At 36.6% G+C, this 13,696-nt stretch overlaps 2 protein-coding genes across 2 annotated transcripts; both read left to right on the top strand.

Annotated features, from left to right (window-relative positions):
* Positions 1-938: 938 nt before the first annotated feature.
* Positions 939-3,303, top strand: LOC120269055 (myricetin 3-O-rhamnoside 1,2-glucosyltransferase UGT709G2-like). Its single transcript, XM_039276341.1, has 2 exons — positions 939-1,550; positions 3,029-3,303. The coding sequence occupies exons 1-2, from the start codon at positions 1,034-1,036 to the stop codon at positions 3,301-3,303; spliced, it is 792 nt and encodes a 263-aa protein (XP_039132275.1). The 5' UTR covers positions 939-1,033.
* LOC120269054 (myricetin 3-O-rhamnoside 1,2-glucosyltransferase UGT709G2-like) lies at positions 3,238-12,110 on the top strand. The gene is made up of 3 exons (XM_039276340.1): positions 3,238-3,548; positions 3,669-4,064; positions 11,907-12,110. The coding sequence occupies exons 1-3, from the start codon at positions 3,312-3,314 to the stop codon at positions 12,108-12,110; spliced, it is 837 nt and encodes a 278-aa protein (XP_039132274.1). The 5' UTR covers positions 3,238-3,311.
* The last annotated feature ends 1,586 nt before the right edge of the window (positions 12,111-13,696 follow it).

The raw sequence follows: 13,696 nt of genomic DNA, 5'->3' as shown, positions 1-13,696 counted from the left end.
AAGTTAAATAATTTCCTAAAATAGTCCATGCAAGGTGAGGGCACGTGGGTCGGCGTTGAGCTCTGCACCCCACACGTGCACGTCCCTGACTTACCCTTAAATGGGGGGCGCTTGTCATCTATTTATCAAAAAAAAAAAATATCCTAAAATATTTAAATTTAAATAAATTAGAGATATTATCCATTAATTAAATTATCATACCACTCTCATATCCATCAAATCAAACACTCAAAAGTGGATATCCATATTTTTATCCCTCTAACCAAACACCAAATAATATTTATTATTGGTATAATCACCAATATAGTCCCTGTACTTTTCTCTCTCTTCACTTTTGGTCCTTCTACTCAGAAATACTTCCCACTAGTCCCTCTACTTTTGAAAATGTGCCAATTTAATTAAAAATGTTCCCAACCAGTCCCTCTACTTTTAAAAATATACCCATTTAGAGGGACTAAGTGGGCATATTTCTAAAAGTAGAAGGACTGATTGGGAGTTTTTTTAATTAAGTGGGCACATTTTCAAAAATAGAGAGACTAGTCAGGAGCATTTTTGAGTAGATGGACCAAAAAAGAAAAAAGAGAAAAGTAAAGAGACCAACTAATGTATTTTACCTTTATTATTTATCCCTTACTCTTACATTCCACCAACTAAACACTTTTCATGAATATCCTTATCCATGGATATCCTCATCTCATCCACATCCATGGATGTCCACCATCCTTGGGATATAATATCCCGCCAACCACCAACCACCAACCACCAACCAAACATAAATTGGACAACACATAACCGAATTGGACCAAACATTACCGAATTGGGCAACACATAAAATCATCCACTCAAATATTTTAAGTGATCTCGTGTCTTAATAACTCTATTAAATATATAAATAAAATATATATAAATTCTATTTATAAAACATTCCCAATATTTATATTGTTTCCGTTCACCATCCCAAAAAAAATCAAAAGCATTCCCAAATAAACTCCGAAGCTGAAAAACAAGAGGGCAAAAACTCACACTATATCAAATGGAGAAGAACACTTCATCTTCTTCAGCTGCTCACGTGCTCATCATTCCCTTTCCAGCGCAAGGTCACGTGATTCCGATGCTATCACTCGCCAAGCTTCTTTCCTTCTCCGGCATCTTCACCACCTTCGTCAACACCGAATCCATCCACCGCCGTCTCTCCGGCTCCTCCGGCCTCATCGACCGCCGGAGATTACGGTTTCGTACAGTCCCCGACCTCCTCAGCGACGACGGCGACAACGAACGTGATTTTGATTTGCCAAGTAGGTTCTTTAACCTTCAAGAGTCGATGAGAAGAGGTTCAACAGAGACATACAAGAAGCTATTGACTGAGGAGTTCATCGGTGAGTGGCCGCCGGTGACCTGCGTGATCTCCGACGACATCCTTGATTTCGCCATCGAGGTCGCCGGCGAGGTCGGTATTCCAACGTTGGTTTTCCGGACAAGCAGTCTTTGTTGTGCCTGGGTTTTTGCCTTCATCCAAAGCCTCATCCACAATGGAATCATTCCCTTTCCTGGTATAATTTAATTTAACAATTTATTTATTTCTTTCTGAATTAAATTCTTTTTTTCCCCCAGTAAAAAGTGGCTATTTTTTTTTAAATATTATATTTTTTTTAATTATATACCAAAAAAAGCATCTTTTAGATTAATTACCAAAAATATGCAAAAATATACCACGATCAGATTTTAGCATTGTACTTTTCGCATACTGCTGTTATATTTAAATAATTTTTATAATAGCTTTTTAATATAAAATTTTACATTCAGAACCTTATAAATTCTTTTAAATTAATCACAACTCTATTTAAATTTATAATGAATTTTTATATAATAATTTACGTTTTAGTCCTTATAATTTTTTTAAAAATTAATCTAACAATCCCATTTAAAAATTTATAACGATTTTTTTAATATAATATTTTTACGCTTTAAATCTTTATATATATTTTTTTAATTTAAATTCTTTCTAACATATATCATTTCAGTAATTAAAAAAACCGATATCATACTGAAACGAAACGATAACATATATTATAAAAAGATTACGACAATCACATATTATGAACTACTACTTGGACAAGGGTATGACGACAATTCGACGACTATAACAATCGTAAATAAGACTCATGAGAAAAAATTTAATTTAAAAAAATTATGAGAACTAAAACGTAAAATATTATATAAAAACCATCAGAAAATTTAAATAGAATATGATTAATTTAAAAAAATTTGTGAAGGTTAGAATATAAAATTTCATATAAAAAACTATTATAAAATTAAATTTTTTTTTTAAATGTAACCCATGTGCAAAAAAAGTACCATGCAAGTACACTACATGGTACTTTTTGCACATTTTAGTAATTAATCTAAAAGATACTTATTTTGGTATATAATTAAAAAAATTATAATATTTTATTAAAAAAAAAGCCGTAAAAAGTAGGTTGTTTACTCATTTACTTTAAATATTTATTTAATTTATACTCAATTTTCTATTGTGCATCTTATAAATTTTGTAAGAAATGTGGATTTATTTATTTATTTACTTATTTATTTGAGGTAGAGTAGAAAGGAAGTCAGTGGTTTGTTATTTTTATAGAAAAATAAGTAATATATATGCTCTTATATTTCCTATGTTTGATCACATTGACCATTGCCAAATTCATTTGTGTTGCTAAAACTACTTGCCTCAAGTGGTTAATGACATTAAAAATAATTCTCATGATGGTTTGAATATTCGTAGAAAAAATTAACTTATAGAAAAAATTAACTTATAGATGATGTCTATACTAGCTCACCGCATAGAGACCGATGTTTGTCGTCTGTTTTTCAAAAAAAAAAAAAATCATTTGTGTTAACAATGATTTTCATACAAACTCTTAAAATTTTAGAAATTAAGTATGACAACAACAAAAAAAATTATAGTAGTTTGTGATAGGATTTATATATTTAATTCTATCTATACGTATGTAATCTTTTGATAAATTTTATTCAGAGGAATGTGATATGGATGAGATAGTAAAAGGAGTGGAGGGAATGGAAGGGATATTGAGAAGGAGAGATCTACCAAGCTTCATGAGAATGGTTAAGTCCACCGAAGACAATTACATCAAGCTCATGAATGGTTTTAACTCCAATCTGATTAGTAGCAAGGCTATTATCTTCAACTCCTTTGATGCTCTTGATCCCACACACTACTCCCATTATGAGCTCTTACTACCCTCCTATTTTTACTATCGGTCCTCTTCATCTACTCACCAAATTCTTTAACATAACCAATGAAGAAGAACAAGAACAAGAACAAGAACAGCTGGGTGAAAAATTCTTGTTCAAGTAGCTTGCGGCAAGAGGACCGTGCATGCATGACATGGCTTGATAATCAACCTGATAAATCTGTCATCTATGTTAGCTTTGGCACTGTCGCCGTGATGTCACCGGAGCAGTTTATCGAGTTTTGGCATGGTTTGGTTAACAGTGGCCACCGTTTTCTTTGGGCAGTGCGTGAAGATATGGTGGTAAGACATACTAATAAAATTGGAAACATATATATATATATATATATATATATATATATTTATGTATCTTTAGATATAGACTCACCAAACATACTATAAATATGTTTTTGGTTTTGATAGGAGCGAAGAGAAGAAATGGAAGTGACAAAAGAGATGGAAGAGGGGGCCAAGAAAAGAGGTTGCATGGTAGAGTGGGTGCCCCAAGAGGAGGTATTAGCACACCGAGCTGTTGGATGTTTCTTAACTCATTGCGGATGGAACTCAACATTGGAGGGGATGGTTGCTGGCGTGCCCATGATTTGTTGGCCATATTTTTCTGATCAGATGATCAACAGTAGGTTTGTTAGTGATGTTTGGAGAATTGGGTTGGACATGAAGGATACTTGTGATAGGAATACTGTGGAGAGAATGGTGAGGGAGGTTATGGAAGGAGAGAATGCTCTTGAATTGAGAAGCTCTGCTGCAAGAATGGCGGATTTTGGCGAGAAAGAGCATCGAGGAAAAATGGGACTTCTCGTGCTAATTTTGAGAGCCTGGTTTCTTACATCAAGTCTGCAGAGCTGCCGCGCGGTTCATGAAATCTTTAATGACATTGGTTGTTGTGTTTCGTTGATCATTTGCAAACATTTCAATAATCAATTTCAAACTTGCAAAACAATATGTCGAAGTTTGTTATTTGAATTCTATTTGACTCAATCTGAAGGTTCGCATTGTGATTTGTGTAAAATCAAGTTTTTTTTTTTCTGTACTTGTTGTTTTTCTAATTTCGGGAATTTTAAATAAATTTATGTGTTGTTTTTTTAACTTATTCTCGTTCATTATCATGTTTTAGAATCAATTTTCTTATTGATGTTTCAATCTCTTCTCTCTGAAAACCATTTTTAAGCAGAATTCCCTACTTTCCAAACATGACTCTAATAAACCTTGCACCAACCATTTGGTCTCCTAAATTATTAGCAGAGAAAGCATAAGAACATCATGCGACTCTTTCTTTCCAATTCTACTTTAATCGGATTAACCGATCGAAAAGCATGGATCACAAATCAAAAATTTATATTTCGTGATGATTATGGGTTCATAATTCCTATTAGGGGCAAGCCCCCAATATTAATTACCCTGTGAGATGTCACTGGGAACCTCCGATTAAGAAACAAGTGTGAATGAGAAGCAAACCTAATAAACATGATAAGTTTTTATATTTAATTTCATAGATGCATGCGAATACATGATCATGTATGATAGAATCATAAAAGAAAAGACTATTCTTTAAAAAGAGCTTAACAAGAGATTTTTAGAAAGCAGCTATTTTTATCATGCTCTCCAAAATTTATAGTCAAGGCTCTTAGCTCCTATGCACTCAAAAGTGTGTCGGAAGATCCTTTTTAGCTTTGTGGATGTAGCTCTCCCTCGATTTTTCTTTTTATGTGGGTCTTGTGTCTCTGAACATAGCTTTAGTCAAAGCTCGCGCCACTCTCACATTTACGAGTTAGCCTCCTCTGCCTCTTTTGCTTCTTTTTATCATCAAGACTTTAGCTCTTTGCACTCAGAAATCTCCAGCTCCCGACTTGTGAAACTCCTCAAGTTTTTTGGCTTCTGGTGCCTTTAAAACTCGTAGAGTTGCAGATTTGTCGCTTACACGACTGATTTAGGTGTAGCTCTTCAAACGCTTTTGAGCCTCGACCATTTGATATATATTTTTAGTCGCTGACCTTGTAGCATGGTTAGTGCATTAACTTGATAATTTTGACTTGACTTTAAAAACGAACTCTCAAACTCATTTGAGACCTCATAATGAGCTTAGGAAAAATCTTCGCTAACTCAACTTTTTTCAATGAGTGTTGACGAAACATTTTTCTTCTTTTTATGAAAAAATTTTCATTCATATTATCCATCATCATTTTTCTCTCTCTCGAAATTTTTCATTTTTACTCTTCCTTTCATTTCAAGAAAAAGATACTTTTCTACTTTTCATCTCTCTTTCACTCCAACGAGTATCAAAAGACCTCCGAGTGAGCTTCAAGAAATCTTTGTTAACTTTTTCTTTATAAGTGTCGATGAGAGATATTTTTTTAACTCTTTCATTTTTTTCTTTTATATTTTTTATCACTTCAAGAAATTTTTATTCTCCATTTCATTTCACTTTTTACTCTAATCGAGTGTCAAAAGACCCTCAAAGTGAGACTCGCAGAAAGGTTTGATATTGGAAAATTTCTCTACCCCAAGAGTGTCAAGACTCCAAGGTAGAATTAAAGAAATTATGATTTCTACATCTTACAAAAATCGAGACTTCAGCGTGGAATGAGAGAAATTTATGAAAATTTCTCAATCTCCACCGAAGTCAAGACTCGAGGTGGAATGAGAGAAATTTATGAAAAATTTCTCATATCCCCAAGGAAGTGAAGACTCACAGCGAATGAGAGAAATTTATAGAAGACTCTCATCTCAAGAAAGCCAAGGCTCAGGGCTGGAATCGAGAGAGATTTATGATAGATTTCACACCCTGCTGAAGTCGAGACTCGGCTAGGAATGAGAGAAATTTGATAGAAAGATTTCTCATTACCCCAGGAGTGAGATTCCAGAGCGGAATGGGAGAAATTTATGATTTAGTACCCCAGAAACAGAGGCGGCTGCGCACGAGGAAATTTATAGAAGAACTTCTCGCGATCCTGCGAAGTCAGAGACTCAGGGTGGACGAGAAATTTCATGAAAAATTTCGTTTACATTCCCAGAAAGCGAGGGCTTCAAGGTGGAATCAGAGAAATTTATGAAAATTTCCTCGTTACTCCCAGGCGAAGCAGACTCCAAGTGAACGAGAGAAATTTCATAGAAATCTCGTTACCCCAAGAAAAGCCAAAGCTCATGGGTGGAATTGAGAAATTTTATAGAAATTCTCACATTCTCCAAGAAAAAGCCCGAAGCTTCATAGGGGAATGAGAGAAATTTTCATGGGAAATTCCTAGTTACCCCAAGAAAAAGCTCAAGGCTTCATAGTGGAATGGAGAAAATCGTGAAAAATTCTCGTTACCCCCAAGAAAGCCAAGGCTTGAGAGATGGAATTAGAGAAATTTTATGAAATTCCTACACTCTCAAGAAAAGTCGAAGCTCAGGTGGAAATGAGAGAATTTCACAGAAATTCTCGTTACCCCGAGAAAAGCGAGACTCGTGGTGGAATACGAGAGAATCATGAAAAATTTCTCAGTTAAGAAAACACCAAAAGCTTGGGTGGAATGAGAGAAATTTCATAGAAATTGCTCGATCCCCAAGATCATGCCCAAGGCTCACGTGGTGGAATGAGAGAAATCGTGAAAAATTTCGTTACATCCTGAAAGAAGCCCAAAGCCTGGTGCGAATGAGAAATTTCATGAAATTCACATCTCAAGATAAGTCACAGGCCGTGGTGAGAATGAGAGAATTTCATAGAATTTTTTATATGTAAGGCCTTTACAAAAATAAATTACCAAAATACCCCCACTCAAATTCATCCTTCACTTTTTCCCTCATCTTTTTACTCACTTTTTAACTCATCCTTTCATATATATCTCCATTTTCATATCCTTCTTCTCTACTCCCTTTCATTTTTACAAAAAATACCCCTCACCAATAAACTCCTCCTCCATGTGACAAAGAAAACTCTTTGTGTAATTCGAGAGAAATTTTTATAAAATTGTAACAAACAAACAAGTGGTACTAGTTACCACCAAGTCTTATCACCAACAATTGGGAATCCAAGGCCTCTTCAATCCTAAGCTTAAAGTCAGCATCACCTTCTTCATTATCCACACTCTCACCATCATACACTTCCTGCCCTTCCTTTATTCCGTCCAGTAGAACTGCAGCAAACTCAGAAGTAGTCAGTGGGAATCAAAGGTGGATGGAAGAGCTACAGTAAGAAATCAGGCCCAAATCGAAGAATGTCATCTTATTGCGCATCAAGTACTCCAACCGTCGCTGCATTCACTAGAGAACTTCTCTGGAGCATACTGGATCGAAGTTGGGGTCTAGATTGTGCATATTACCACCTGCCGTGCGACAGAACTCTCAGAGACAATCGATTCGGTGATCATCTATGGGAGAAACTCGGACATTGACTCTAAGACGGAAGCTTCAGGGGTCCCAGAAGGGATCATCTACTATTTGCTTCAAGATCTTCGGAGCGACCAATTCAAACCCTTGATCAAAGGGAGCCTCCTGAGAATACCAGCGCATAATGGGTCGGTTCCGATCAGCAGCGATCGCTTTCATCCTGTGGGATGATGATAAAGGCTTCAAAATGTCGAATCCGACAAGGAAGTGAAATGAGACAGTGGAGAGGCTATTGTGGAAGTAAGGGATGATCTATCTGTTCTAGTTCACCAACAAGATCTTCACATCATCGGACATGAACCTCACCACATTGCTTTGAGAGAAGCTGGCCCCTGAGAGAGAAGTTAGTCGGTCTTAAGTTTGAGCTCGGTTAGAGTGGCAGGAGAGGATCCGGTGACGTTAGTGCTTCGCATTTTTGCCAGCCGTGGTCCGCCGGAGGATATGCCCGATGATGAGGAGTCACTGGCGCTGCTAACGAAGAGATCGGGAGAGGGATCCATGGTCGAGGGTTTGACGGAGAGAGAGGGAGCACGAAAGAAAGAGAGAGAAAACATCTGATGCGCGTGCATGACTCTCTTTAAATGCATGGAAAACAATTACATGTATATATTTTATTTAGAGGGAGAGATTCAGGGCAATGCATGTGCATACATGCATGAAAAGAAATTTTATATATATATAGAAGAAGAAAAGAATCCAGGCTACATATATATATATATATTTTATTTAGAGGGAGAGTCGAGGACAATGCATGTGCATACATGCATGAAAAGAAATATACATATATAAGAAGAAGAAAGGAATCCAGGCTACATATATATATATATTTTATTTAGAGGGAGAGATTCAAGACAATGGATGTGCATACATGCATGAAAAGAAATTTTTATATATATTTTTAGAAGGAGAAAGGAATCAGGCAAATGCATGTACGTGCATCCACTTTTCTTTAAACGCATGAAAAAAAAAGAAAAAAAGAAAATTATAATAATTATAAAATAAAATAAAATTCATACTAATATAGAGTACAGGCATCCGGTTCTCTTTACACGTGCAAAAATCATATTAAATGAGAGAAACCGAAAGACATGATACATTCCAGTCAGTCCTTTTATCTGCCAAAAGTTTCTACGTCCTCCCTAACTTGCTTCTTTTCCTACTATCTTTCTTCTCTCTTTCTTTCCGAGTCTCACACCTTACTCGTCCTCTCTCTTTTTCCTTCTTCTCCTCTCCTCCTTTTTCTTGTTTCCCCGAATCCTCAACATCCACGAAATCCTCAACTCAGAGATCTTTCAAAAATTTGAATTCAAATATTCTCTATCTTCTGAATTTGCTTATTTTATTTTCATTTCAAACCCTCTCTTTTTTCCATATTTTTATATAGTTTATTATTATTATTTTATTTTAATAATAAATTTTTATGGAATTAGGAATTAAAAATTCCATATAAACAAATGCCCCCCTTGTAGCTTCCTCACAAACAATAGTTGAGGGAGGAAGGTACAAGAATTTTCAAACTTCAAAAATTTTCAGCCCATTTGAAGTTTTATTCCCATTCCATGATATTTTTGCTCAATTCGCACAATTTGCACAATTCATAAGCTTTTTTCTTTCTTTTTCTTTTTCTTTCTAACAAAAACTCTGACTTCATGTGTAGCTTCTTCCCCTACTTTTTACAGAATCTCTCCAATTTTCTCTCTCTCTGTTTTTCTTTTTGTTTGTTTGAGTAATGTTTTTAATGTGCCAAACTCCAAACGTGATTTCAGCCATCCAACTCAAAGAGAAATAATCTGAGTGTAAATAAAAATTTCATAAGTACCAAGAAAGATTAAACCACTTGATCATCGACTTGAAAATTAACAATGGAGACCGCAATGTTTAACAAAATTTGATTTGAACTTATGAATTTCTACAGAGGTAAATGGGCCTCAAACTCAATCTCCACCGTTCATACTGGAGACGAAGACGTCTTGTACATGTCCAAAATATTTTCAAGAAGATCCCAATACTTCTAACCATTTGATCATTAACTTGATGACAAACAGTTTCCATGACAATTATCAATGGATTTTGCTGCTGCGAGTCACGAATTTGGTTTGAAATTTCATGAACTTCAAAATATAATCATAACCGTTCACATGAAGAATCATAACGTCTCAAAGCTTCACTAAAATTTTCAGATTAATCAGAGAAGTTATCATCATCCGATGAAGCTTTGATCAACTCTGGTCATTTGAGGACAAATTTTCTGAATCTTATCTTGAAGTTTAGAATTCTTTAAAAATCATCAGAACTCAAAATTTAATTTCAACCGTTGATATTGACTATCCTCCTATGTTTATGATGTGGTTAAAATTTCATAGCGATCAGAGTTGACTTGGATGCCCGATGAGCTACTTGATCAAAACAGCACTTTCATGACTGCAGATTTTTGCCTTCAAAAATTTATCACTTCGCTTGGTGTCTTTTCCTTTTTTATTCGATCTCATAGCTTCTTATAAGATTTGCATGTAGTCTCCTAAAACAAAACTTACAAGAATCATTTCAAAATTCATGGAATCATATCTTTATTCAATTTGATAAAGAAAAACAACATAATAAAATTTGTGTTTTGCCTCGAGAAGCATGTATGTATGCTTGACCAATTTGCTCAAACAAAGAGCCTCTGGACGTTCCGTCATAGACAAATACAAACCTTCCCCTTCTACAATGCGCTTTTATTCAAAAGAGAAACAAAGATAAAAAGAACTCGTAATTTTACCTCGAGAAACATATACTATGCTTGACCAACTTATCTCAAACAAGAAACCTATTTGGACATTCCGTCATAGAACAAACACAAAGTTCTTCTTCTTCTATTTTTTATATTCATCTTCTTCTATTTTGTTTTTGTTTTGTTTTTGTTTTGCTTCTTTTCTTTTAGCATTTCCAAATCATGCATTACATATACATCACGGATAATATCAGCGGCGCGTTGATGGGTGGCATGAGGTCTCGCTTTCCGCCGCGTCGACTAGTTGATAAGCCCCTCAACCCGTGGGCGACCTCCCATATATGGGCCTTCCAATTTGACTTAGATTTGCCCCAGGCATGCTTGTGTGATGATTGGTCTTCTTAACACCCATACCATCTCTCTGAAACGTTTTCGGTCATAAGACCATCTTATTATAGCTCGAGCCATCTTGCTTTGCGGACTTCAAAGATTTTGTTGGGCCTCTAGCGCTACTTTCATCTAAAAGCATCAAGCTCATCCAGCATGGCCGAACTCTATCTTCATTTTGTGAGTTAGATTCGTTTTGTAAGAACAATTCTCAAAAGATGGAATTTGGACTTCAAGTGGAAGAGGCATTCGTGCAAATACCAAGCAGGTATGGTGTTGATTGAGTCGGTGTTCGATACGTTGTTCGCATGCCCATAAAACTTGAGAACTTTTTCGTACGCCAATCCCTTTTGACTTTTGAAACTAGCTTTCTTCAACAATTTGGATATTGTTTTATTGAGATGCTTCGAGAGGACCATTTTGCTCTCTAGCATTATAGATGAGGAATACCTCTCAATCTATTTTGTGATGTTGAGCAAACCTTCCAACTGAAACTTTTTGAATGCTTTGCTGGTTATCGGAGATGATCCTTCTAAGGCGTCCCAAATTTGCATAGCACATGATCTTTTAAAGAAGAACTTGATAATGTTTTTACGCCTTTACTTCCTTTTAAAGGAATGACTCCCGTACCAGCGTGAGAAATAGTCGGTGGCGGCCAATATAAGCGATGCCCTCTTGATAGTATGGTGGCTCAATGGACCTATCACTCGAGTCCCCACATCTCGAAAGGCCATGAAGAGATTGTAGGGTGTAAGGGATTAGGGTGTTGATGAGATGAAATCCCATGGGCAGCATAGTTGCTAGCTGTCTTGCATATTGTAGGCAGTCGTTAATCATGCTCGACGATGAGTACCCAATATGTTTAATCTTCATGCATCTTGGTCTGGTGGTGAGCTCCACAAATACCCAGAGAATGGACTTCATGCATGACTTCTTGAGACTCCTCCTTCGAGAGACATCTTAGCGGGGTTGATCATATGATCTTCGATAGAGAACATCATGTAACAAGAGTGAAACCTCATCGCCTACTTTTCTTTATTTGCATGGCTCGAGACTTTTTCATCAGGGAGCTCGCCATACTTCAAGTATTTAATGAAAGGCTCTCAATCATCTTCAACCATACTCGGAATTTCTTCTTTTTGAGCTTCTTGCTTTTCTAATTCTTCATCAAAAAGCATGAACTAGCACTACGCTGTTCGAATGGTGACTTGGATCTCCTCTTGATGCTGGATCGACTAGACTCTTTTTGCAATTTGGCTCAAACTATCTACGCTTTTCCGATGATCGACACAGAAACTCTCTCGACAACATCGAAATTTGCTTCAACAATTCAGATAACTCTCGATGATCTGAAGGGAGTTCTAGTTTATGAGTCTTGAAACTTCCTTGACTGATTTATAATGAGTTGTGAATAGCCATCATATATATGCGAGCTTTGAATCCCCGCATCTTGTTGCACTAGCTCCAATCGGTGATGGGCTTCCATATTACGCTTCATTGTTGGTACATGGCTTTTGACAAGAAAGTATCTTAGGATCCACCTTCGGGAGAAATGAAGATGAGTCGATACGCGCTCTAACTTGAGGAATTTTTGGTCTAATAGCTTTGGTTTATGTCGAAGAAGCTCCATCGTACATGCGCGCAACATTGTTTTTCAGCTTCAATCGCCAAAGTCTCTTCATCGGGAGTCACATCTCAAGGGAGATTCATCGGGCAAAAGGATCGCGCCCGCCAGAAAAATGCTGCCAATGCTTGACCTTTGATTGCTTTTTGTGGAGTATAAGTTATGCCGAACTCATGAGTATCGATGACTCGTTCGCCAATCTTCGGTAAGTAGTGGCCTGGTCATCAAATACTTGAGTGGGTCTATTCTTGAGATAAGAATAACTTTATGTGAGAGCAAATAATGCGAGCTTCTTTCTACGCAAACACCAAGGAGAGGCGATTGCTTCTCTATTGGGTGTATATTTGTTTTTCGTCACCCACCAACATTCTACTAAGATAGTATAGGGCATTCTCCTTTCCTTCTTCATTCTCTTGGGCTAGTAGAGCTCAAGTGATCCATCAAGGCCGTTGTGTATAAAAATCAATGGCTTTCCTTCAATTAGTGCCTGCTAACCTTTGGGGATTCAATAAATAAGCGCTTGATTTCTTCAAAAGCAATTTGGCATTCATTGTCCCATAAAAGGGACATCCTTTTTACCAACTTTGAGCGGCTTACTGCATGAAAGATTGGCGATGAATCTTGGATATAGACGAGAGCGTCCTTGAAAGGACCTTAGGCTGCTTCAATGTCTTTGGAGGTGGCATTTCTATGATTGCCATAATTTTTGGAAGGATCAATCTCTATTCCTCGATTTGCCTCCACGGCGAATCGAGATTTTCGGACAATACCCAAAATGCACATTTCATCAGGGTTCATCTTCAAGTTATATTTCCCTGATCATGATCGAACACCGTTCTTGAAGTCATTAAGGTGTTGATCTTTTGATTGATGTCTACGCACCAAATCATCTACACTAGCACTCGACTTGGTGAATCAAATCATCAAAAATCTTACGTCATAGCTCTTTGATATGTTGCCCCGCATTCTTTAGTCCAAAAATGGCATAACTTTATAGCGTGTAGATACTATTGGTGTCCGGGCCTTGAGTATGCTTTTCATCCTCTGGGTCCATCTTAATTTGGTTGTACCCGAGAAACTATCCATGAGAAAGCATCTCATAAGAGGAAGTGTTATCAATCATGATTTTCCATAATAGGTAGTGGAAAATCATCTGGGACATGCTTTGTTTAAGTCCCTGAAGTCCACACAAATTAGATTTGCCCACTTCTTCTTCTTGGCGAGGCACTATCTTTGGCAATCAGATTAGGTACTTTTCCTCCCTTATGAAACCGGCTTCGATTAGTTTTCTTGGTTTTAACAATGGCCAGCTCTCCTCGGATCAAACTTCCATCTTCCTTG

The sequence above is a fragment of the Dioscorea cayenensis genome, chromosome 9 (assembly GCF_009730915.1).
Source record: "Dioscorea cayenensis subsp. rotundata cultivar TDr96_F1 chromosome 9, TDr96_F1_v2_PseudoChromosome.rev07_lg8_w22 25.fasta, whole genome shotgun sequence".
Classification (NCBI taxonomy): Eukaryota; Viridiplantae; Streptophyta; class Magnoliopsida; order Dioscoreales; family Dioscoreaceae; genus Dioscorea; species Dioscorea cayenensis.
This window is presented reverse-complemented; position numbering and strand designations above follow the sequence as displayed.